Source organism: Alosa alosa, chromosome 2, assembly GCF_017589495.1.
Source record: "Alosa alosa isolate M-15738 ecotype Scorff River chromosome 2, AALO_Geno_1.1, whole genome shotgun sequence".
In the NCBI taxonomy this organism is placed as follows: Eukaryota; Metazoa; Chordata; class Actinopteri; order Clupeiformes; family Clupeidae; genus Alosa; species Alosa alosa.
Genome location: NC_063190.1, coordinates 27,349,449 through 27,375,133, shown reverse-complemented (window position 1 = coordinate 27,375,133; position 25,685 = coordinate 27,349,449). Strand labels below are relative to the sequence as shown.

Below are 25,685 nucleotides of genomic sequence, written 5' to 3'. Positions count from 1 at the left end.
ATTTAATATACAAATATAATCTGTCTCTAAGTAAAAAAAGAAAAAGGCAGTATCTAGAGAGAATAATAGAAACAAGAAACAGAGAGAGAACCATGGCAATAGCAACAGGCTTGTACCAGCATATACGGCAGTAGCATATAAGGACCCAGTGGTAAGTGTGCTTTTGAGTCGTTTATAATATCCTTGCTAGACACCAATAGGAAAGTCATAAGGACAAATTTTAGCCATTTTGGGGTTGTCCTTCCCATGAGCGTGCCTGGGTAATTTGTGTGGGCATCCTGGTGCAGTAACCTGGTTCAATTAGCAATAGAGCATGAGTTCCTAAAGGCCTGCTAGATGGGAGCTGCACAAGGTTCTTTCTCAGTCTGAATCTGACAGTCACTGAATCAAACCAGTCAGAAAGCGCTGTCAAAAACAAGGATATTGTGCATGATAACAACCCCCAACATAAAAAATGTAGAAAATGGAAATCCACTGGCAGTAAGCAATACGAGCTAGCCCAGTTGTGAGATAAAGACAGCAACTTACTTAAAAAAATTTACCTCACATAAATAGTCTATTTTTTTATATTTAAACATCTACAGAGCACTAGAGCATTGGTTATAATGCGGCAATATACATGTTTGTTGGTAACTCTCATGTTTGTGCTACATTATGAGAGAATAGATACAATTCTGCAAATAATACAAGACATTAACCAATTGTCTTGGTTTATTTTTGCCTTAACCATCCCTGCTCCTGGCTTTCACTACTCTGTATTTTGGCGATAGTATAGAAGTTAACTTCTGTAAGCCTATTTATTTTAAAATATCTGGACACACATATTGTGTGTTTAGCAATATAGACAGTATATTACTACACTGCTATGAAGGAATGTTTAAGAGATAAGACACTAAAGACATTAAAAAAAACAAATCAAGTCTACAGACATTGGTCCAGCTCTACTGTGGCAGTTCATAAAAAGAGTAAGATTAAGAGCATGGCTGAAAGAATGAAAGAAAGAAAGAAAGAAAAGAAAGACAGAATTGCTGGCAGAAACAACGGTAGAGAAGAAGATATGCGCAGGCAAGAGAAAGAGAGAGTAGCGAAAAACACGTGAATGCTGAATGCTCAAATTCCTCTTCCAAGGGAGGCTACTCCCCATGTACAATGATACACTTAGACTCTGCAAGTTACAGAGAAAAACAGAAAAAAGAAAGGACGTGCGAGTTATACAGACTTTGAACAATAGGCAGTAGTTCCGGTTAGAAGCATTAAGTAAATGAATAGAAAAAAAAATTAAAAAAATACAAACGCACACCCACGCACACACAACCTACAAAAAACATTATATCAGAATAAAACTCTACAAAGAACAATATATATCTATATATATGTATCACATCTGGTGTACAGCAATAATTGCCGGGCGGGGTCTTTTTCTCTTTTTTTTTCTCCACATTGTTGCCATTGGCATAATAACCAGAGCTACTGGAGTTGGAGTATGAACAATATATAAGAAAAGCAAGTTATATTTACAGAGGATACATGGCCACACGCTCACAGAACGAAGATTGACGAAGGTCCAAATGTGAGGCAGTGGAGGCGTAGGGGTCGGGGGGCCAGGTAGGTGGGGCAATTTTCAAATTCTTCAGGGGGATTAGTTGTAGTGGTGGTAGTAGAAGTGGTGGTGGTAGTAGTAGTCATTTTATCCTCATCTCTCTTCTCTTTCTTTCTCCATAGAATCTTCTGGAAATCGGGAGGTCTGGAGTGCAGCCTGGGGTAGGAGCCGCCCTTCTTAAGAGCTGAAGTAGACTGTGAACAGGATGGAGTAAAGGCTTATCAAAATGGGATGCACATACAAATCATACACACATAAGCTCTATACAAATTTCCATCCAAATATGTCTTTCTCTCATGGACATCTATCATAGTGAAACATTCTATTCAACTCGGCTTGTGCTGTTGACTTACTGTCAACACTGACTGTTATCGCAAAGGATGGTGGGATTGCATTTCTCACAAACAAAGCTGCAGTGGCCTTAATATTCAGCATCGGCTGTAAACTGTAACAGCTAGCAATATGGACATTGCACAGTACATTTTAATTTGTTATCTTTTTAAATCAGAGGGGAAAAACTTTAATAAGACCTAGGTGTATATAAAAGGTTTAGTGCATAACCAGAGCTACCCCTTACCAATGATAACGATGAGGATGATGACCCCTATCACTCCCAAGATTATCATCATCTAGAAGAACACAACACAGAAAGGTTGACAATCAGCTTGGAGAGATGGAGAAAAGGACATTGTGTCATTATAGACATTACTCAGACAATTGTAAAAGTGTTCAAGGGCATTTATATGTTTTTCTTTTCTTTTCAGTGCTGGGAACATGCAATGCCTCTAAGTTAAGATATATATAGTACATCTGAGTCACTGTCACATTTAAGAGAGGAGAAAAAGTAGGCTCAATGCTTTTACAAACATTCAAAGTTTGTTCATAATTGGTTACAACTTTTCCAATAAAAAAATCTTTCTGATTTCCAAAGTGATCATTTCTCTGGACTTCACCTCATTGAGCCCTTGACAGTTCTTTAGAAATAACAAAACCCTTAGTGTCCCATTGCTTCAGTTTCCCCCACTGACTGCAGTGGCTAGTTCCAAGTGATCTGTTCTGTGGCAGATAAGGTAACAGTGGTCTAACCAGGAGCTAAACTACACCAAATTGTTCTAATGACATACAAAATTATTTTCAACTTGTCAGATTGCATGGCCAGAACTGAATGTATAACAAACATCACATCATCATTAATCAGAAGCTGAAATCTAACATTTTATTGTACATGACCTTTACCTCTAAAATAACATGTAAACATTAACATTCCAAAAGATTAAAGTGCACCTCTAACTTGTTGTGCATTATTCTACCAGGGATTATTCACAGTTCATAGGATAACAATTTAATTCAGCATTGCTATTCATATATAGGCCTATCTTTAACACAACCATTTTCTGTGAGGCACAATACCAGTTCCCTCTACAAACCTCTACTTTGTTATAACACTGTGCACTGAAATAGTGTACTTGAGGAATATACCACCACAAACATAAATCTATGTTGTCTAAAGAGGGAAAGAAGATGAGATACAACAAAATGTCTCTGATACATTTCACTTACCTTGGCATTTTTCCACCAGTACTTATTCTTGAGCTTGGCAGCACTGGTTTCAAACTGTGAGGCCCCAGCCTGAAGAGCATCAGCACGGTCGTCCAGCTCTGAGAGCTTCTGGTCCCTCTCCAGGACCTTATCGACGTTCACACGCATAATGTCCACCACCTGGGGGAGTCCATAAAGGATTGGTAGAAGGCGGAGGTTAAAACAATGACTGAAGGCAAATGTTAGTGTTTGCCTCTATCTGTGCAACGTTTGCTATTGTCATACAATTTCTGCTTTGTAACCTCTTCTCACATGCTGCCCAAGTCATCAGTCCAAGGACAAGTTTGCTGATATTTCCTCTAACCACAGGGATGCAGTACAACAGAGGGTGTGTCTAGGCCTAGGGTCTGTTAGATTATTTTCACACCTGAGCAAGAAAGCTGGAAACAAACTAACACTAACAAACTAAGAAACTAACAAAGAGGTAACAAAGACTAAGATGGGTTTGATAGTATGTCTGGAAGGTGTCCCTCTCACCTCATCGACCTGAGCCTGTGTCTGCTGCAGACGGCGATTGCTGGTGAGGTTGGGAGGCTGATTCGCTCCTTCTGGGGCAGCGCCACCGGCTGGGGCTGGAGCAGACCTAGGAGGAGAAGACGGGAGGCGAGAGGGTCAAATCATGCCACCATATGTCCCATTTTGAATACCAATATTATCAAAATGGGACTTTGGTGAAGTAGACTAATGTCATCAGACATTATTTTTATGTGTTTAAATGAAAACAAAGGCTTGATATAATTCATAAATACCAACAGGTTTCAGAAGAATGATAAAAAGGTGCTTTGAAAAGAATATTCAACAATGGTTATACAAATATGCTTTTTGATACTGGGGTCCTAGAGGCCATGTTGACACAACAAGCAATATATATATATAGTATAACATAGAGACAAAAGTGTGAATGTATTTGTGCTAGCTAGAGGATAAAATTATTATTTAATTTTCATCCATATTGCTTAAAAAAGGGCAATGATAGACCGAAACCTCTAAAGCATTCAGAATCATAGATCAGTGATACCAGAGAATGTCTAGGCTCTGGTGATACCAAATGAATGAATAGTTATTCACAGATGACCCTGGGAGAGAAAAAGCCATTACCAGGCATTACCCAGCCTTTGCTTTTCATATTGGCACAAGCTCCACACGAATGAATGCTACTGAGGACAAAAGAGACCATGAATCTTTTTCTGTGCAAACAGTAATGCACATCTTTTCATAGCTCTCTTCAACGAGTGCCCAGAAGCTATCTCAAATCAACTCAGTCCAAGTCATGCTTAGCAAAAGCAGCTATTTCATAGATCCACAAGGATTCCAAGCAATTAACGGCCTGATAGTGCTGTAAATAGCACTGGTGCACATTGTAACAGGATCTCCTAACTGGTCATTGTGTAAAACTTTTTACTGATACCTACATTTCCGACCTTACAAATCATTATTTTATCATTGAATGTGATAACCTTCACCCCTATAATGCATTCTTTAGAAATATTTAGTGTGAAGAGGATCCAGTTATACATGGGCAATTATGACGACTTTTAAGGATCAGCTGAACATTAATAAAGAGGTCAGAGGGAATGACATGACCATAATGACAAGTGATTCTCTTTTCGAACTGAACATGAGCAGCAATGGCAACTCATTAATAATGAGTATAGCATAGTCGGGACACATTTATTTCAAAGACCAGAATAATAGGTTCTGGTGGTTCAGACGATACACATCCACATTCAGTGATCACCAGTTTTTCCTGCAGTAATTTGAATTGTGATTTGAAATGCCTTCTTCCTGACCAGTTTGATGTAGTAGAAATTTAAATTCCCCCCAAGATGGTATGGTAATGATGTCAAGGTCATAGGTTCACATTAACCAAATGGCTACTGAGACTGCATGAATAACGCTGTAGTGCATTTTTTGGCAAAGCATAAAAGCACTTTAATCTATAAGGAATTGAAGCATTATGTCTGACATGCTTGTAGGCTATAACAAGTTGTGGTTAAACTAATCTAGAAGATTCTGTGACATCAACCTGTTGGAAACACAATCTAGCATCATAAAGTATTAAACTCAAAGAGTTCCTTAGAAGACAGAGCAGAGAGGCTGTTTAATGGGGACTTGTTTGCTCATGTGCTCCCTGTCACCTAATGAATCCTTTATTTGGTAGATGTCAATATGTCTGACAGGATGCCAGGCCCAGCTGTGGGACAAACGGCTGCACCGGAAGGAGACACAACTCTGAATAAAGGTCACCTTTGAGAGCGGCAGAATATATAAATCACTCCTAAGGTTGTATTTCTTGTTCGTGCACTTCGTGGTTAATGTTATGTGGATGTAACGCAGACAGTACCTGTCATGACACATGGACCTATATGAATATGATGTGGATTTTCAACCGTCCAACATAGCCTGCTTTAGCAAAAGGATGTGGGAGTAAGCCACAACCGCGAAGATGGCCGAAGTCCATGTTCATCAGAAGACCTCACATGGTAAATCGAAGTTATGGCGTTTTTCTACTTTAGCCTAAATCATAATGGATCTTTAACATGACATTGTTTCCAGTTATAATGCTAGGTCATCTAGCATTATTTAACATATTGCTTTCACGGATAGGCCTATTAAAATGATTTAATTTCGAAGCCTTTACAGTCATGTGATGAGTGTAGGACTTAGTCTACTCCACAGATTTACACCCACGACAATTAGGCCTACTATTAAAACACGGCTGTATTAATATACATTCAAATTATAATTTTGAACCGTGGTCGGTGGGGATTGGGGATATCGGTTGGAGAACATAGGGGCGAGGCCTTGGTTAGGCCTAGAACGTTGCTTCTTTGGCTAGCGCATAGACCCACATTGTCTACAAAGTAAGACCACTGTGGTTTACCTCTAAAAATGTAGGTAAAGAGTTTGGTATTTATAAGTGGTCGGAGCTGAGGACAATTTGTCGCTGAGGCGTGACATCCGACCAACTCTAGCCTTGCCATGATGGCGACGCAAGAGACCACGAGAGCCTACAGAATTAAAATGTGGATAGTGGACACACTCGCATTCAGTAACTGTAGACGACAAACGTTTAACACGATGAAAGTTTGTTTCATAGACATACTCAGTAACATGTTTTCAATAACACCATTGATTCATTCATCCATGCGTACAGAAGATAACAGGTTTTATTGGACAACACCCCCAGGAACATACACGAACATGATGCCTGTGCGCGTGCGTCAGAGCGCGCGAGCGAGAATGTCGCGCGAGTGTGTGCGTATGTTTGTCAACCCCCTGCTGCCAAATTGTCATGACATGCATTTCGACAGTTTTCCTGAAATGCAAAAACACTCTCTAATACTCATTTTTTTAAATCGATGATTTAACAGACGGCCTATACTTGTTCCGGTTTTATCATGTCCACAAGCCTGTAACCTAGATGTCGTGTTGATGCGCTGGCCTTTCCACATATCACACCTTTCTTTCAAAAGGTACATTTTAGTAGAATCTATTCACCACATTAAAACTGTATTGTGAGCAGATGTGAAAACATATCTTAAGTGAAAACGTCTGGGAAAAGACATCCACGGCCATCTTATCGTAGCCTACAGTGAGACACCTGCGCCCTTTGTGCAAGCCGCTTGCCAATACCCTCGACTGAATAAACATGTTTTCAAATATAGTAGCTAATCATAATAAAGAGACGATCATCGAAGAAACGGTGAAGAATGTATCTGACAGGCTGGCCCATGTCTGCTATAACACGGTCGAGACAAATATGACCGCCAGATACCCCCACCCCCACAGTTTGTTGGCAATATCGTGTATCAAGATGGATGTACAAGGATAAATAGGCTACTTGGTCTTGCATCGCAATATCATGGTATTCTGTAAGCTTTACCGGCAAGCAGGATATTACATTTAGTCTAAATGAGGGATACTATGTGCTTTTAAGGGGCCAAATAGGCTATCTGCCCAGTGCCTTTTTAACAGGGAGGTTCTCGCTTTCTACAAACTATCAGACCATTTGTTGATAATGTTGAAGGACCCGATTTTGCATAGCTAAATAAAACGACTCTCAAAATAAAAGAACATCGAATGGCTGAATGGAAGCAAACCAGTCCAATCCGGTGGAAACATACGCTTGTAGGTCCTTTTCGACTCTGATCAATGGAAAATAACATCATGGATAAAAATGTGGTCAGCTATTATACTGTTCTTAATGTAGTTTCAGTAAGGCGTGGGTTTTAGTCTATTGCAGCCTACAGTAGGCTAATCAAATATTACAGAATGCAATAGGCCAGGTGAACTGTGAAAGTATTACCAGTAGCCTATTTATAGTAGCCCGGCCATCATTTGATGAAGTACATTCATAATAAGGCTTTTGAAAATAACTGTGAAGGTCTATAACGTGTACGTTAACGTGACTGTTTAGGTCTATTAACGTGTAATAGACCTAAAATAAGTTCTTAACGAAATTTGTAGAGCACAAGGCATGCCCTATGTCACTACATTCTGATATGATCCACAACGTGTTAGTAGTAAAATAACCGAACAAATCGTTGAAATATCATGCAGACGCGCCAACTTGCATCAAGAAATAACATTGTCAGTACTCACATTTTTTGTGTGGTTTATGTGTATGGAAGTCCAACAGGAATGTATGTCTGAATGGTTGGATGGACAGCCTTAGGCGTTTTCTCCTTTACCAATTTCTTCACTTGTTATTTCAAAAGCGTCCGAGTTCTCAGCCGGTGAGGATTATATTTATTTTGCCCCCCTTTTTTTCTTCGCGCGAAAGCTTGTTTGACGCGTTGTCTGTGCCGCGCCTCGTAAATGTCCCTTTATTATAGTGAGCGCGAGTCTCCTCGGTGTCACTATGTATCCTACACATAAAAAATAGACGCTTGGATTAGAGGAACAAAGATGGCTCGTTGACGTCATTCGTCATCCGGGAAGCTGGATGTTGGAAGGGGTGACCAAAGTGATGGGAGCGATGGAGAGGTAGCTTGGTTGCCACACAGATATAAATAAATAGGCTGACATAAACATGAGCGTCTTTTGCGTGCCATATTAACGAGAGAGCGCCATTTGGGAGATAAATCGAGTCAAATCTATAGGCAATGTGATAACATCAGGGCAATTAGATATACCTTAACAAAATGGCGGTCCGTAGACGGAGTGGGATGTAAAACGTCGTCTCTTTCCAATACTGTGGGGTCGCGTGCAAGCTAATTGTAGGCCTAGAATGAAAGAGAAAGTGATGAAAACGTGAATGCATTCCACTCTCCATGCATCATCAGTAGCCAATGGCCAATAGAATGGAGACAGTGACCTTTGGGCCATTGTTTTTTTAGTATGGGTTTTATAGCAACATTCAAATGTATTGTATTATTTCAAATGATTAAAAGTGTTGGCAGCGGTGGGATTCGAACCCACGCCCCCGAAGAGACTGGAGCCTTAATCCAGCGCCTTAGACCGCTCGGCCACGCTACCATGTGACCCTGCTGTTTACACACGAAATTAAAAATGATGTCAGTAGAGATGGGATGTTTTATGTGTTTAATTTGTCTTTAATTGAGAGCAGAATATAGGCGCTAGCAAATAATGGTATAGAAAAATAGTCATACACAAACCGAAAGTTGTCCATATTGGGCGTCACGCAACTTCAAAGACAGGTATTTTATTTAAAAAAAAACATTAGGCCTAGGCTATTCCTTGCCGCTGATCAGTAACGAATGTGTGGGGGGATCCTGCATCTGCATCGTCATGGATGGTGACCCCCTATCTTGAAGGCTGTAGGCTGAAGTAGCCTAAATCGGCTACTTTTGATGCGAGCGGACACGAACACGGGCAGGCCAACTAGATTACAATACTCTCCCGCCCCCTACCGGGAGAAAGGCTGAAAATGGCACCGAGAACATTACAATTTCTACACATTTTCCTCGGTGAAAGCGACGAGGTGGCCGAGTGGTTAAGGCGATGGACTGCTAATCCATTGTGCTCTGCACGCGTGGGTTCGAATCCCATCCTCGTCGGATGTGCGTGTTTTTAAATGTTAAACAGGCCCAATTTGAAAAGATATTCGATTTCGTAGGAAAATAATCATGCGTGACTACCTAGAGTTGGGCCGCGCGGCTATGACATGATGAAGGAGATAATAGCCTACCAGAGTGATTATAAACTCATGTTGCATGGAGATTTTGTGTTAATACCGAAAACATGTATGGAGAGACACGAGGCTAAGCGAACTTAAATGTTTTGTCTACACTACTCAAAGCAGTAAACAATCACAGTAGACAGCTTTTTTAGCGTCTGTGTGTGCTAGCGCGTGCTCGCACATGCGTGTTTGTTCTAGACTGTATAAAATAGGGCGCTCAATTTACACGCCTTGTCATTTTCTGTTGTAGGATGAGCGGTTGTTCTTGTAAAGTTTAAATATCACTCCATACTGTTTCCTTAGATCAGAACCATATTTTCTTAGTTCAGCAGTTTAGAAGTAAGCAAGACCTGGCTCACTCTGAAAACGTCCAAACATATTTGGATTTCTAGCTAAACATACTTTTAAATTATGACTATCTAGTTGTTTGATAACGTTTAAAACAAGTCAAAGGCATACATTTGATTATAGTAGGCCTTTTATGTGCTACAATTCCAACTATCCAAAGAACCTTTCTGCAGAAACCATAATATTTTGCAATAATAGTAATAATAATAAAAAATAATAACTGAATGCAACACATGTAAGGTGTCTTCAACATTGGGGAGGGTGGCAGGGACAGATACTACCCACCCCACTCCCCCACGCTTTAGTTATGCTTGTGAGGGCGTAACCAAGAGGCGTAACAATCGGGGCTTCTATAAAACACGCATGCACTATGCCTAAAACACGCACGCATGCATGATCTGTTAACTCACCTATTATCCAGACATCTACATGAAAACATTTAACTCGCAAGGGAAATGGACATGGCCATAGGTTGCCCAAAACACAAAACAACAAATTACGTTTCGTGTGGACATCATAGTGTTAAAAACGGAGATTTAGAGCTATCCGACCAGCTTTCCAGTTTAGTGCCTTATAACCAACAGTGCACGGAGACAGTCAGGTTCTGCCACTGCCATGATCACACAGTGGTGTGCTTGATGATTTACACAGCGGTCATATTTTGTAAAGGGTCTGGGACATTTTTGCTTTGATAAATGGCGTGCTTTCTCACAAAAGCATGAAAAACACTGCTCAATTAACTGGCTACGATTAAGCATTTTCCTTCACCTATGAGGCAGCCAGTCACGTCAGTGGCACGTTGAGGTCCTTCTCATCTGCTGATACAGGCCGGGCTGATTATGAGCTAAAAAGCGCATGGATATATTGCTGGTTGAATATTTTTCTTTGCTCCCTTCGAGTTGCCTGCATTGTGCGACTGCAGTTCCTTTGGTTTTCAGAAGGTTCATTATATCCATAACCCAAGTATTTTCTCAGTGATTAAAAGGCATGAAAACGGCGCATGTGTTGTATATAATTGTTTCAGTATTTCTGCGTTCCTTTTGCAACTCGATTTTGTTTAGGCTATCTTGCTCGCGTAGCCCGCCGCTAGAATCATTGGCCAGTATAGGCTAGGACTGATTTGTCTCTGTCACTGACAATTTTGTCCGTCTTTTAGATTACAATGTTGGGGGCAAACAGCACCGTTTTGAAGGTTGAGGGTGACACGCCCTCCTGTTCACCCCCTAATAACGCTTCGGAACACGTGCAATAAATAAGTGTCTTTCTTTAGAAATTATAAAAAACGATTTATGGCAGCGGTGGGATTCGAACCCACGCCTCCAGAGAGACTGGAGCCTAAATCCAGCGCCTTAGACCGCTCGGCCACGCTACCGCGCTCTCTCTCGCCGCCAGATGGCACTAAGAATATGTATGTATTCCAGTTCTATTCAGGAATGATTTGCTCTGACTTGTGCCTTTAGGAAGTAGGCTAAGGAAAAATAACATAAATAGACGTTGTTTTGTAATGTAGACCAGCTATTTTCAGAAAGGAAGTGTCTATGATTATTGCCAAAGAGTTTAAATTAGAAACTGCAAAACAACAAAACAATAAAATCTCCAGCGCTGATGGCATCAGTTTATTCATTTTGTGTTTACAAGCACTTGCAAATTACTCCAATATGAAAAACTAAGTCACTTCATTTTCAGATTAAAGTCACTTTATTTGTATTAACTCATATTTTCACAGTTCAGCTTGTTTGATCTAGAGGGCAATCTTTGTCATAGCAATGACAACAGCAAGTATAGGGTGTGTCCAATTTGAAGACTATAAAACCAGATAATGCAGCAATAAGCTAATTGTCTACAACACTACAAAGAAGTGCCATACGTGCTTATTTTTGTGAATCAATGCTCTTCCTTTGTGCATTGACATGGAATGGTCCGTGTTGATTATCTGTTAGGTCTTGACTCAGCATTGCATACTGAGAGAGAGTTTTATTCAAAAGGGGATTTTTTTTATGGAAACTGAGATTCAGGTAGGCTGTTTGTTTAATAAGGTGATAATTAATCTCCTTAAGCGAGATCGAGCAATCCTCCTCACTGACTACATATGTCACCATCTTTATTGCAAATCCTTTATTGCATCCTATTCCCTGTGCATGAAAGAATACTCAAATATTGTCAAACACTGCATACCCCTTTACAGTCTGTCAGGTCTTCTACTTGTCTTCAGTATCGTCTTGAGAGTAGAGGTATGGATTGAAGAGTTCACGGTGGTAATCATAAGGGTCAAAGAGTGGCTCAGCTTGGGGCGGACTATCATTTGTGAGTGGAGCTGGAGCTGTTACTTCCTCCTCATCCACTTCCTCTTCCACTTTCTCCTCCTCCTCCTCCTCTTCCTCTTCCTTTGAGACACTGGGAGTGGGCGGAGGTGGGGGGGCCTTTGTAACTGGGGGAGGCGGGGCCGCCTCGGCTTTCTCCAGGATGGGCCGGGGTGGGTTATCGATCAGGCAGTCGGGGTCCCAGTAGGGGTCACAGTCATACTCCATGCCTTTGAAGATCAAGGCTGGTGGGGCTAGGGGGGTGTCAGACTTTTGGGGCGCGGGGGCGGCGGGCTCCTCCTCGGAGTCCTCCAGGACTTCAGGGACTTTAGGCGCCACAGGGGCGGCTGGGACGTCAGCTTCCAAGGCACCCTCCACTATGGTGGGCTTGCAGGCTGGGTGGTGGCGGGGGTCACACAGAATGGGCACAGCGCCCATGGGCATGTACACAATGTTGGGTTTGCAGAGAGGGTCCTTGGGGTTGCAGAGGTACATGACTGGGGCGTTGGAGTAGGGCGCCGGGGTTGGCGGTGGCATGGTGGTGGGGGGAGGGGGAGGAGTGGGAGCAAGGGTGGGGGGAGGGGGTGTTGCTTTAACACCCAGGAGGTTCTGGTACTTAGAAGCGTCAGGCCCGTGTTCCAGTTCAAGGTGACGCATCTGCTGATACAGGATTCTGATCTTGTCAATCTCATACAGCTGTGGGTGAGAGAGAGATGACACACACACACACACACACACACACAGATGGAGAAAGAGAAGAAAACAGAGAAAGATGTTGTATTTATACAGGAAGTTAGTGAAACAAAAAACAAAAATCTGAAATTCTGAATGTATAACAAATATTCATCATATAGTTTTACTCAGTTAGTTAGTTTTACCACACCTAACTTCACACTGCATAAAATGATTTGTGTTCTCACCCCCTCATAGTGGCCTATGCTGTTATAGTAGCGGTAGTAGGACTGGAAGTCCGGGGTTTTGCGATACCACTTGGGGTCAGCAGCACGTCTAAGTCGGGGGCTGGACAGGAAGTCATTTGCTTTGACAGAGTCAATGCTGAGACCGTCCACAGCTGGATTGGGAAGGACAACATAGATCAAAGTAAGGGTTGCATGGCAATTACATGGCGTAACGCAATATGACAGCGCAGCACCATGTCACAGACTAACTAGGGTATTACAAATTTTCTGTCTGTGCACACACAGTAGGCAGTACACAGTATGTGTATATTTTCATACGAATATGAACACAGTTTTGAAGTGGAATATGTAGTTATATAACAAAGAAAGTGTGTAGTGGATTGAGAATCGTCTCATTGACTTACCTCTCTTATTGAGGATCTTGGACAAAGAGGTGGCTTCCAGTAAAACTATAGAGAGGAAAACGAAAGTATAACGATATAATGTCTGCATTATTACGTAGGGCTGCAACAATTTATAAATTAATCTGTTTAGTTGTCAACTATTAAATCAATCACCAACTATCATTGTAATCGATTAATTGGTTTGAGTCATTTCATAAGGAAAATAACTCAAACTTCTCGGGTTTTAGCATCTTGAACTTGAATATTTTCTGCTTTGCTTACTCCTCTATAACAGTATACTAATTATCTTTGGTGTGTTGACAAAACAGTGCATTTGAGGACATAGTCTTAGGCTTTGGGAAACAATAATCAGCATTTTTTCACTGTTTTATGATCAAACAATCCAGAAAATAGTACAGATTAATCGTTGAACATAGTTGCTAGTTGCAGCAATATTAAAATATTTCCCTGAATGTTGTGTCATGTATCTTGATAATGAGCCTGGTTATAAGATTTGTCTTTTACCTGGCAGCAGCACCAGGGAAAGCAGCACCACCGTGCAACAACCCCGGGAAGTCATCATCATAGTCTGAGGACGGACACTTTAACAGTTTTACACAGTTACTTGTGCACAGTCATTATTTTAGAGACATTTAAATGGACAGTCAGTTGGCTAAAGTTGATATCACAGTAAGACTGAGCTGATAAATTAAAGTAAAATAAAAGTTTTCAACACAAAATCGTACGTGTCAGACCATTACAATGGAAAGCCAAACTAACTGGAAATCGTAACTTTCAGATACATAAACAAACAACGATAATGAATGAACACATCAGTAAATAACTATACAACTAGTTATGGCTCAGCAATATCTAGAGAAAGACTGAAAAAGACAGAAGCCTTAAGGTTTTTATATATATATTGTGGTCTCCATGGATACTCGGTCATTGTCCAATGTCCCTCCATTTATTTAATTTCTTTAATCCGTTGTCAGCCAACAAATGGTCAGTCAGTACTTACCTTTACCTGCAGAATTCACCAGTCCAGGTTCAATGACAGACACAGCAGTCTGCCTAAATACTGATGTCAGTACCACTTATTAGCTTCACTTTTGCCATAGGCTGAAAACCTTGAAATGTCTCCGCCCCATGCCCATTCTTGCCTGAGGCTTCAAAACTGTAATGTAAGGAAATGCACCCTCATTAGAGTCCTATTCTGATATGACACATGTGCAAACGATTTTGGTTTTGTGGTTGGTGGGATTGAGGGCCAAACTATAAACTTAAACATCAAATGAAAGTCAACTGGCAGTAAAATATTAGGAGCAGACACCTACAGCGACCAGACACAGGCCTCTGCTTTCTATGATATATTCTACAGCTACTTTAGCTGGTCTCCCTTGAAGTGCATCTATTCGTTGCAAACTTCTATCTCAGTTTAGTGTCATGTGCATAGTCACTGGTGTTATGAGTTCTGTTCTCTTAAGAGAAATGTTGGCTCTATTCGTAGTTTGTTTTTCAAAGATTCTTCTGCACTGGTAATTACAAGAGTAGTCTTTGTGTGTTGACAATAACGGCAAGTCTCAACAGTGAAGTTAAAGGCCCCTCTAGACCAGGCGAAACAGCTGGAGTTTCTTTTTTTATTTAAACACTAGGAAGCAGTCAACCTGGTCCAAAGATGGTGTATTCCACTTGAACTGGGCTATCTATAACTTTGCCACGTATACAGCAGCACATATTCACTCATTTGTACATGCCAGGCACAGAAATGGGCAGCCCTCATATTAACTACTATCAACTACTATAGCTGAGTAGAGCACAGATTAATTTGGCTTTCGATCAGAACCATCTGTTATTGGTGTGGTGTGTTTACTCATTGTTGTCATACAGATATTTACAGTAAGTAAAAAAGAGTTAGCAACAAAGTAAAAATACAATGTAGTTACTTGACATCCATAGAATTAAAAGTAAAAGAAAATAAATGCACATGTAATGGTTTGATGACTGGTTTTGAACAGAAAGGCTTAAGCCGGTGTGGTGTCTGGTGATGCGTTGAATTTGTGTCAGTGGGGATTCTCCGATACTGGCATTGGGCAGAAATCCCAGGAGGCGGAGATGGATGAGGAGGAGGCGTTCAAACAGGTGTGAGGGGGATGGCACAGGAATCTGAGATATGTGGGAAAATAAAAGGCGAGCGACATAGTAATCATACAGAATATGCAATAATTACATTTCAGCATCCGTATCCTCTGTCATTACCTGCCAGCTACAGCACTTACAGCAACACTTTCCAGATGGAAATACTGAAACAAAATTGTATTTGTTTGGACACTGCAGATGTGAAAGAAATCCATGTACAGTGCCACACAATGTAATGGTAGAAATAAACATAACTGGATTGTGTTTAGGCTGTGTAATGTAACTTATGTTGTATATCACCTTTGTAGTCATATTAGACTTGAATTATTTGTTTTTCATTACTTTTTATTAAGGTAACAATATACCAACTTGGGCTATAGCTTAGATGAAAGGAAAGGAAAATTTAAATTACACTGGGCATTTGGTGTGCTGATTTCTGGCTAAGTCTCCGCAGTCAGCGTTCTAAATTTCATAGTAGTAAGTTTTACTGGACTGGTTTTCATTAAGACATGTGCCCTTAAAGTGCCTTTAATTGAGTAGGGTGCTGTAAAACCTCAAAGATCTCCGGATAAAACACAGGTAAGTATTTTCATGCAACTAAATATTTTATTGGTTATTATAAGGATGGCACTATTTATTAACTTAGGTATTGCCTTTAATCAATGACAGAATTAATGTTGCAGTGGGAAATCAAAGAACAGTGCCCTCACACATTTATTGAATATTTTGAGAATATGCCTATCCTCTGCCTTTAGATCATTAATCTACATGAAGCCACGCAGTAGCTTGCTTCTTAAGAGGGATTCAGTGTCTTGTCATTCCTTTAAACTTTGTTTGTCATATGTGCTCTGTAATTTATCTGACCTATTTGTTCTATTCATTTCTAAGTGCTGCTAAAATGTTTTAATCACAGTTATTTTCCCAAAGGGTTCAGTAAGGTATGTCCTACAGTGTTTAATGAAAGTAAGTATGCAACTGATATAAGTATATGGAGTTATGGTAGTGCTATTACACCATGGAGAATCTTTGTTTTTCTGTTTATCACACTCGTGTGCGGTGCATGTGCGCGTAGAGGCACACACACACACACGGGGAGGAAGGATTACTCCATGAGACACGTTTCGAGGGCAGCTTTCTAAACTGCCAGATTAACAGTATCATTTGCTGATTACAAGATCTGATTGGTCTTCCTTTAAGTGTTTGTTTCCTTTCCCGTGGAGGATAGAGGAGGGAGGAAGTGCTGAAGAGATAGTTTTTCAATGACCTACTGCAACATGTGCCACTTTGGACCTCCAAAGTTACAATAAGAATACGATTATTTGCTGAATATGGTTGTGCTGAGTTTCCAAAAATGACACTTATGACACATAAATAAATGATCCTAATAATTATTATGTTGAATACTTGAAAACTAATGTTTACTAAATTAATTTGACTTGTAGAGAGTTTGCAAGTGTCATCTTGCAGTATTCTGTTGAGGGCCGTTGCTAATTGGATTTTCAACCCCAGCAGTCTAGAGTGAATGCATTCACTATTAGCAGGGCAGACACTTCAGTCCACCATGATCCTGTTTCTTGCCTGGAGGGTGAATAGTAGTAGTACCCATGTGGAAGTGATTTGCTGTGTAAAAACAGCCTATAGCCTATAGCTTCCAGTAGGCTACTCAGATTCCATGCTAAGCCATTGCCAAAATAAAGGACTGAGTGCTAGCAGTAAATACTGTAAACAAAAACTGACTGCACAGAAATGGTGCATCAAACATCCTCACCTCAACAGAGTAGTACAGTACAGATAAAAGTACTGACATGACACTTGTGCATTCTCCTCTTTGACTCACCCCAGTGTGTTTATGGAGTTTAGATCAGGGGACTGAGATGGCAATGGCCGAAGCTTCATTTTGTGTTCAGGAAACCATGTTTGATCTGGATGTTTGCTTTGGTTCATTGACCTGATAAATGATCCAATCATGACCAACTTTTAATGTCTTGGCAGAGATTGATTTCCTTTGAAAATGTTCAGGTTTTTCTTGGTGTTCATGATACCATGCACCGTAATTAAGTTCCCATGGCCTTTGGGAATAAAAACAGCCCCACAATAGCACAGCCTCTCCACCATAATTCTCATTAGGTATGGGGTTCTTTTCAGTATAGTCGTTCTTCTATGTACGCCAAACACACCTAAAGTGTTTCTAGCTAAAGAGCACAATTTTCATCTGACAATTTCATCTGACAATAGACCACACTTCCAGACAAAGTTACTGTACCATTCAGTAACTCCTGCTGTTTGCATTGGTAATTAAATGACAATCTTACCATCTTCCATAATGTACGTGGGGGCAAGATAACCTTGGGTCTTTGTCCAAGCATTTTGTCACATTTCCAGTTGATTGCAACCTGTTAATCATTGTTTTTACTGTAAATATAGGCATTTCTTTTTAACAAAGTAGGCCTACCTAGTTTTTATAGACATCCCCTGACTTACAAATGTCAAAACGCTTTGTTTTTATTTAGATTCAGTGTATTCTCTTGTCTTTCCAATGTTGAAAAATTATGAGGATTTAGCCTCTGTGTCACTTTATTTTCATACCTTAGTGAAAAAAGAAAGTCATGAACTACTTCTGAAAGTTCAAAGACACTCTGATTAACTTAAATAAGTTGAAATTAGATAGGAAAATGCTTCTGTTAGGTTTTGTATAAGATTTTTCTAGGGGTGCCAATATTTGTGAGCAATGTGTTTTTGTTAAAAATATTTATTTCTTTATGAGATTCTTTATGAAATTTACTTCCCTTGCTTCCCTTCAAGGGTGGATTTTTCCTCATTGTTTTCACTGTGAGATTACAATAAATCACCAACAGATTATTTTTTTATACCTGTTTTTAGTCAACTTTACCAAAGGTGACAATAATTCCGGAGGGTACTGTATTTGGATATGTGAGTGGCCCAGACTGACTCAACCAAGGTGGGGTGGGCTTATGTAATAATAACAAGATTTACAAATACCCTACAATTTGGGTACTCACAATGAACTTCTCATTCTTTGCTCACTTAATTAATTTGCAAAACACATTATATTGTTTTTCGATAGATGCAAAAATAATGCTGTGTTTGTTTGCATATTGTAGGATAGCCTATTTGTAAAAGAAATCATCTTTAAATTGAGCCCATACGAATTTTTGCTCCTGGTATCTGACAAATCATGTAGCAGATGTACTTCCTGTCCACATGGTGGCAGTAATCAGATGAAATCAGTGTAGTGTAATTGTTACAGCTGTAGAAGGAAAGAAAACAGGAACTCATCCTGCTAGCTACTGCCGCACGTTATTATGAATATTTACGAATTTATGGGAATGTCTTAGATCATACTGGTGCATATACTTGACATTCAAAAAGAAGCCACACATCCATCATTATTTTACGTAAATAACGGAATGACAAGTAAGTGAGCATGTCTTCAAGTGTGCTAGGCAATTAGGTCGCTAATACTGTCGGTTTGACAACAGCAGCAACCCATAGCCTAACGTTAACGTTACTGTTTTGAAAGGGGTTCAGCTAGTTCACATTTCTTGTCACTCTTGGGGGAGGGTACCTGTCTCTGCCTGACTGCTTGCCCTTTTTTTCAAAATTCAGGACAATGATTTCGCAGGTATTCATCTTGACCTCTAAGGGTGATCATCTTATTTACAAAGACTGTATCCTTATTCAGCCTCCTGGCCCTGGCTGTTAGAAACAACTGCCCTGCCATGTACAGAACAGGAGAAGTGCTACTGTCTGTGTCTTTCCTAAGTGCCTTAACTTGAAATAACAGTCCGTGGGGAAGCTGGAGTTGATGCCATCAGTGCTTTCTATGAAAGTGTGACAGCTTTAAGTGGTGATCAGCCTCCTGTTGTCATGGTAAGGTAAAATTAATTAGGACAGTGTATATTCATGTCAGAGGAGACTGGCTGACAGCATGTCAATATGTTTTTTTAAGACCCATAAAGGCATGCATTTCATACATGTCCGTCAAGGAGGGCTTTACTGGGTTGCCTCTACTAAGACCAATGCCTCTCCATTCACCATAATCGAGTTCCTTAATAGGTGAGATTACATCATATTTCTGTATTCCAGTGTGTCCACTTTTCCATATGGTTTGGGTTTACTTCTGAATATGTTGTATATTGAGCTTATGTTTATGCCAATACATGAATTTGTGAGTACAGTCTTAGAACACTGTCTCATAGTAAATATGTGTGTTTTTTTGCAGATTAACAGCTTTGACAAAGGATTATTGTGGGACTTTGTCTGAGAAATCTGTTAGAGCGAACTTTGCTCTCATATATGAACTTTTGGATGAAATGGTGGTACGTATGGTGTTGCAACAATTTTCTTTTAATTATACCCTTCTTGGGAACCATTGCAGTGGATGGGGTCATGTGCCCAATGTAATGACATTGACATTTTTCATGGCCTGCTTCTCCAATGATGTTCTCCACTCTGAATTTGTCACTTAATACCTGATGCTCAGGATTATGGCTACATCCAGACCACCTCCACTGACATTCTTAAGAACTTCATTCAGACAGAAGCGGAGAGCTCCAAACCATTCAGTCTGTTTGACCTGAGTAACGTTGGGCTGGTAAGACTGATTTTCTTTCTTCAGTGTCAAGTGTTCATGTTTTGAGGTACCTGAGAAAAAAGGTGTCTTCATCTCCAGCATCCGCATAGCTGTCTAAAGATTACCAGTTACAATAAACATTTTTCATAAACAGGAAAAAATAATATGCATAATACAATAAAACAAAGTTTTATGTGATCTGTTTCTTCCAGTTTGGGGCAGAGACACAGCAGGACAAAGTGGCCCCTAGTGCGGCAGCCAGTCGCCCCATTATGGCTAACCGTGGAGAACAGGTGTGTGTGTCTGTGTGTGTGGATAACTCGGGTCTAGGTCAGAGCAATGGCATTAAGTTTACAAGAGAGCCATCAGTGTTTATGTGTAGATTGCAATGTTTTGATTGCTTTGTTTAATTTATATTTGAATATGAAATGTAGGAAGTAAAACATGTTATAAACGAATGAGCTCTGTGTGGATTATAGATGATCGTCCAGTAGGCTATTGATATTTTTAAGCTGCATTTCTAGTTTTCTTGGATATGTGAACTAATAATTGCTCCCATTCTCCATTCCCCTACAGGGTGGAAAAAATGAGATATTTGTGGATGTGATTGAAAGGCTTGCCATGGTCATTGGCTCTAATGTAAGTGCTCTGAAGTAATACTTCTGTTTGATGAGTTGTTGTTGTTGTTGTTGTTGTTTTCAGTGGAAACAGGGGCCTGTACTACGAAGCGGGGTTACTGGCTTATCTGGGTAACTTCGAGAGTAACTTGATCACGTGTGGCGTAAGTTCCCGATTAACCCGTACTACGAAAAGTGGATAGGTTTTAACCGAGGTATGCTGCCATGGCAATTTACACTGCATCTCAAACCTGCTCCGAGCAGGTTATGTTCTTGGTTAACCCGAGGTTTCTGTTAACCACACCCTTTATAAGTACCACCCCTCCACTTCGAATTCGTTATCTTTGTCAGATGATCTAGGCAGAAGTCTCTACTGTCACCCGTCATAGCAATGCCCTTACATGGACATTCATGTTTTCCATCTAATCGGTGATGCTGAACATCTGAGCAAGAATTCTGTATGTCCGAAAATAAATCGGACATAGGCCTAGCCTAGCCTACAGTATGCTGAACATCTGAGCAAGAATAGCCTAAAATAAATCGGGACATAGCCTAGGCCTAATAAATTAAAATCACCATTTTAACAAACTTGTTGAATTGAATGTCATATTACTGTACCCTGCACATAAAGGCTACACATTTCCACAGCACCAGAATCCGACCGAATGCCTCCCTCAACCCCTTCCACAATTGGCCTTCCACTATTATTTGTGTTTAATTTTCACCTGCTGCCATGTGCGTTTGGCAATGGTGTTGCATCTGAAATGTTCACAGGATTAGGCATACACTACACCAGTCAATGGGGGCTACTTAAACATTCAATTATCCTATTACTGTAATCTATATGGCCACTTCTAAATTGTGTTGCATCTGTAGGCATTTCTATGAACTCAAAATAGGCAATTTAATTATTTTAACTCATTTCAGACATTCCGCAAGCTATTAATCCTCCGTAACACATATTTGAAGAACATGTGGAAATAAAACTTTTAGGCATTTAGGCTACCCAATCTGCAATACGTTGCCAACAGCCTTGCCTTGCTTTGTTCACTGCCGACGTATTTGATTTTTGTCGTTGAGTGGGTTTTAATTCCTCATAACTTGGCATAATAATTGTGCATTCCTCATCCGTAAAATAAGGTGATCGCGTCATCATTGAAAGTGGTGACTTGCGCTGCAACCCGCCCTTTTATGTGAACGCGCACAAACTCCAATTAGGTTAACCCCGCTCAACAAATCAACTTCATAATCAGCCGTGAGTACCGATTAACACCACTTAAGATAACCAGGTTTTGTCAACCCCGGTTTAACAAAGTAACCCTGGGTTACATCTGGGTAGGTTAAGCTCCCTTCGTAGTACAGGCCCCAGGCCTTTTACTCCTGTTTTCTCTGTTTGAAACAGGGCATTATAATGAAAGCAGATATAGAAGGAGAGATCAGGGTGAAATGTTATCTGCCTAACTGTTCAGGTGAGTGGTACTGCAGAGGATAATGAGCCACTGCTAATGCAAACTAACTGTTGTTTAGCTGGTGGTGACCTTTAATTGCTTCACATAAAAGCTGCAGTTGGCAAGTCTGACAGATTGAAGGGACTTATAGCCAAAATTTTGAATGTTTACAACTGTCATGCCCCTCCCCCACTACCACCGAGCACCCTCTCATCGAGTTCGTTCCCATCAGTGTGCACCAGACTGTGATTGACAGTTAGATCTCACACAGCTCTGCTCTGATTGGACCAGAAGAACAGAAGGGAGCTGTGGATTTTTGCAAAACAAATAACAGGCTCTAGGTGGAGGTAGAAGTGCAGTTTTTTTTTCTAAAACTGGTTAATTTATGTTGTTCTGTCGGAGCATAGTGTCGGTTTCAGTGAAAATGATCCAAAAAATCTTGCCAACTGCAGCTTTAAGTTCCGTCTTTCTTTATCACACACACACACACACACACACACACTCGGTTATCTCCCACGGATTCCCCTCTCACAGAGTCTTCATTTTATTTTTAATGCCCTTACCCCACACCTCCTCCTACCTCATTCTTTCCTCTTTTCTCTTTCTTTCCTTCTTTTCCTGCCTGCAGAGATGAGAATCGGGCTGAACGAGGAGCTCAGCATTGGAAAATCACAGCTTAGAGGTGAGTGCTCTTTATATTTTAGAGAGAGGGAGAACAAGAGATAAACAGATATCCCATCCGAAGACGTCCCATCATTTTCACGACTTCTCTAAAGATTCCCTTAAATCTGTGTATACTTACAAGTAACACTTGGCCTTAGGGCAAGCTAACAGTATATCAAATGGCATGGTGCCTGGCCAACCGTTTGAGTCCAGCTCTGTTGTGCAAAGTATTATGAGGATATTGTGTGTACTTATTAAAATAGCATTATAACCTTAGTAAACCCAGGCAACTCTTATCCTTATTTTATTACCCGTCCTGATGCTTTTCTTTTGACTGCAGGATGATGTACTGCTTTATTTGATCTCAAATGTGTACTTTCCCAGGCTATGGGTCAGCAGTGCGTGTGGATGAGTGCAGTTTTCACCAGGCAGTTAAATTGGATGAGTTTGACACATACAGAATCATAAAAGTTTGCCCTAGCCAAGGCGAGGTAATTATGACACACTTGACACACACCAGCACTTGATGAACCCCACTGTGGAGTCATCAACAATTTCAGCTTCTCACTCTCACCCCCCTCACCCCCCACCCCCCACCCCACCCCACACACACACACACACCACAATATTATCTCTATCCTCCAGCAAACAGTCATGCAGTATCAGGTCTGTGATGACTTGCCGTGTGCGCCACCTTTTCGCTTGTTCCCCTCAGTGGAGAGGGACAGTGGGAATAGGTATGTAGTCGGGTCTGGGAGGCCTATGTGCAAGTTCTAATAGTTAAGCAAGGCTTTCCATATATGCCAATATTTTAAGACTTTACCCTTTCCTCTGTCTTCAGATTATTGATGTACCTGAAGCTACGCTGTGATTTGCCTCCAAAGAGGTGTGTTGTGCTTTGTCATTCCTTTGAATTAAAGGATAATTCTGGTATTTAGCACTTTGAGTCCCTTTTCTGGTTTGTTTTGGATGAACTAGAGTGGTGGACACAGAAATGTTGATGATGGGTCCTGTCTGTGCCTGTAGCCAGCCACTCTGAAGCAGTCAAAGGCTGTTCTAAACGAGTCAAGTCGAGACAGGACCCATCAACATTTCTGTGTTCACCACTCTAGTTCATCCAAAACAAACCAGAAAAGGGACTCAAAGTGTAAATACTGGAATTATCCTTCAAGTTTGAGTAATTTCATGAAAATCTTTAAATTGATCTGAGCCGTAATTGTTTTTCTTTTGATATATTTACATTTGTAGTGCTGCTATCAATGTGTCCATCACAGTTCCTGTTCCAAAGGGTTCAGTAAGGTAAGTCCTAATATATGTAAGTCTATATGTAGGTGGTGTATCACTATTGAAATAAGTAAGATTATCCTATGCATATGGAACTGATGTATAAGCATCTCTTTGTTTTATTTTTCTGACGCACACAGACACACACACAGACAAACACACTCATGCACACCAGCTTCTTGCTACACTCTCTCAGCCCATCTTCCTGTTCCCCAGTGTCAGGCTTTATCTGTGTGTGTGTGTGTGTGTGTGTGTGTGTGGGGGAGTGGATTCTTTGCTTAGGCACCTCAGATCCACTGATTATCTGCTGTGTTTGGGTGTCACCCCCACCAGTCTCTCCCAGGAACTGAGTAGCCCAGACCAGCGTGCGGAGCTTCAGCCCAAAAGTAAAGCCGTTCTCTGGGAGATCCCTCGCTTCCCGGGAGGCTCACAGCTCGCTGCACTTTTTAAGGTGAAGTTGGCCGCTGATTGGTGGACCGTAGCTTTTTAGTAGTGTTATTATTTCCTGTCTTGTCCAGAGCCTACAAATTTGCCCTACAATTTGACCTGTGTACAGTCTTTTATTGTACATTTTTCATGACTTTGCACACTTTGCAACTTGTTGGTGTTGTCCTGTTGTCCTGAAAACACAACACACTTCTGCTGCTCTTACATAACTTGCACCACCAGAACTACCTCAGCCATTTATTGGCCTGACTTTTGCACTATTATATTGACTGTCTATGCACAATTGCACAATTTCAACCCAATTTTGCTGCTCTTATTTCTTCATTGTATGTGCCTTCTTATTTACTTTTTATTGTTTACTGAATGTTATGTTTGTCTGTAGACTTAATTGGTCAAATATGTCTTGTCTCCACCGTGGGATAGTGGGAAACGTAATTTCGATCTCTTTGTATGTCTTGGCATGTGAAGGAATTGACAATAAAGCTGACTTTGACTTTGATCAGCCTAAGCAAAAAAAATCGTTCCATCCCGCAGCTGGAGGTTCCAGGACTCTCCTCAGCATCTCTACTGGAGGTGGGACCGGTCAGCATGTGCTTCGAGCTGCCAAAGCACACCTGCACAGGCCTTCAGATACGATTCCTCCGCTTGACCCCAACTCAGCCAGGACTGTCTCAGCGCTGGGTCCGCTATGTGACCCACTCTGACTCCTATACCATCCGAGTCTGACTCGAAATGAAAGGACACAATTGAACAGGAGTTCTCCTGTTGGTCTTGTGAAATGTTGGACTGTGTGGCTGCGTACTTTTGAGAATGAATGCTTGTTCTTGAGGGCAATATACCCTACTACTTGTCTTGTATTATTGTATGCCTCTGGAAATCACATGGGGCCCAAATAAAATAGAATAAAATGTAACATTGAAACATTTTTCACTACAATGCTAAAAATAATATGCAGTAAATGTTTTTTATGCTCAATATCCAAGTAATATGTATAATATGAGGCAGCCATTTAATAAATAATTATTATTTATTGTATCATATTGAAAAGAGTCGTTTGTATTCATTTGTGGCACGGGGACAGATCACAATCCTCTATCTTGGTGAACAAACGTGCTTGCCGGATGTTCTTACATGTTGGCAAATGTTCTCAAACAAAAGCGCACACCGACTGATGTGTCGCGCGCACTTAATAATCTGG

At 40.7% G+C, this 25,685-nt stretch overlaps 3 protein-coding genes and 3 non-coding genes across 8 annotated transcripts; 2 read left to right on the top strand and 4 right to left on the bottom strand.

Moving 5' to 3' along the window:
• Positions 1–1,715: 1,715 nt before the first annotated feature.
• vamp2 (vesicle-associated membrane protein 2) lies at positions 1,716–8,113 on the bottom strand. The gene is made up of 5 exons (XM_048234352.1): positions 7,805–8,113; positions 3,677–3,782; positions 3,161–3,319; positions 2,178–2,229; positions 1,716–1,794 (listed from the first exon to the last, which is right to left on the bottom strand). Coding segments are annotated over exons 1-5 (336 nt in total). The 5' UTR covers positions 7,807–8,113; the 3' UTR covers positions 1,716–1,777.
• On the top strand, positions 5,596–25,534 carry ap4m1 (adaptor related protein complex 4 subunit mu 1). 2 transcript variants are annotated; one of them, XM_048234319.1, is made up of 16 exons: positions 5,596–5,682; positions 19,062–19,123; positions 19,240–19,325; positions 19,405–19,511; positions 19,678–19,774; positions 19,939–20,049; positions 20,241–20,321; positions 20,605–20,667; positions 22,048–22,114; positions 22,722–22,775; positions 23,141–23,247; positions 23,402–23,493; positions 23,598–23,642; positions 24,005–24,055; positions 24,374–24,491; positions 25,022–25,534. In XM_048234319.1, the coding sequence occupies exons 2-16, from the start codon at positions 19,066–19,068 to the stop codon at positions 25,211–25,213; spliced, it is 1,329 nt and encodes a 442-aa protein (XP_048090276.1). In that variant the 5' UTR covers positions 5,596–5,682; positions 19,062–19,065; the 3' UTR covers positions 25,214–25,534. The 2 variants fall into 2 exon arrangements, with proteins under 2 accessions (XP_048090276.1, XP_048090266.1); XM_048234309.1 differs by lacking the exon at positions 5,596–5,682 and adding an exon at positions 18,710–18,869.
• Positions 8,599–8,680, bottom strand: trnal-aag. The gene has a single exon. It is a non-coding gene; the product is annotated as a tRNA-Leu (tRNA).
• trnas-gcu lies at positions 9,141–9,222 on the top strand. Its single transcript has one exon. It is a non-coding gene; the product is annotated as a tRNA-Ser (tRNA).
• trnal-uag lies at positions 10,983–11,064 on the bottom strand. The gene has a single exon. It is a non-coding gene; the product is annotated as a tRNA-Leu (tRNA).
• On the bottom strand, positions 11,290–14,355 carry and3 (actinodin3). 2 transcript variants are annotated; one of them, XM_048234331.1, is made up of 5 exons: positions 14,317–14,355; positions 13,821–13,897; positions 13,317–13,361; positions 12,913–13,064; positions 11,290–12,688 (listed from the first exon to the last, which is right to left on the bottom strand). In XM_048234331.1, exons 2-5 carry the CDS (start codon positions 13,879–13,881, stop codon positions 11,891–11,893), a joined length of 1,056 nt encoding a protein of 351 aa, XP_048090288.1. In that variant the 5' UTR covers positions 13,882–13,897; positions 14,317–14,355; the 3' UTR covers positions 11,290–11,890. The 2 variants fall into 2 exon arrangements, with proteins under 2 accessions (XP_048090288.1, XP_048090298.1); XM_048234341.1 differs by having other exon boundaries at positions 13,821–13,884; positions 14,317–14,353.
• Positions 25,535–25,685: the final 151 nt, after the last annotated feature.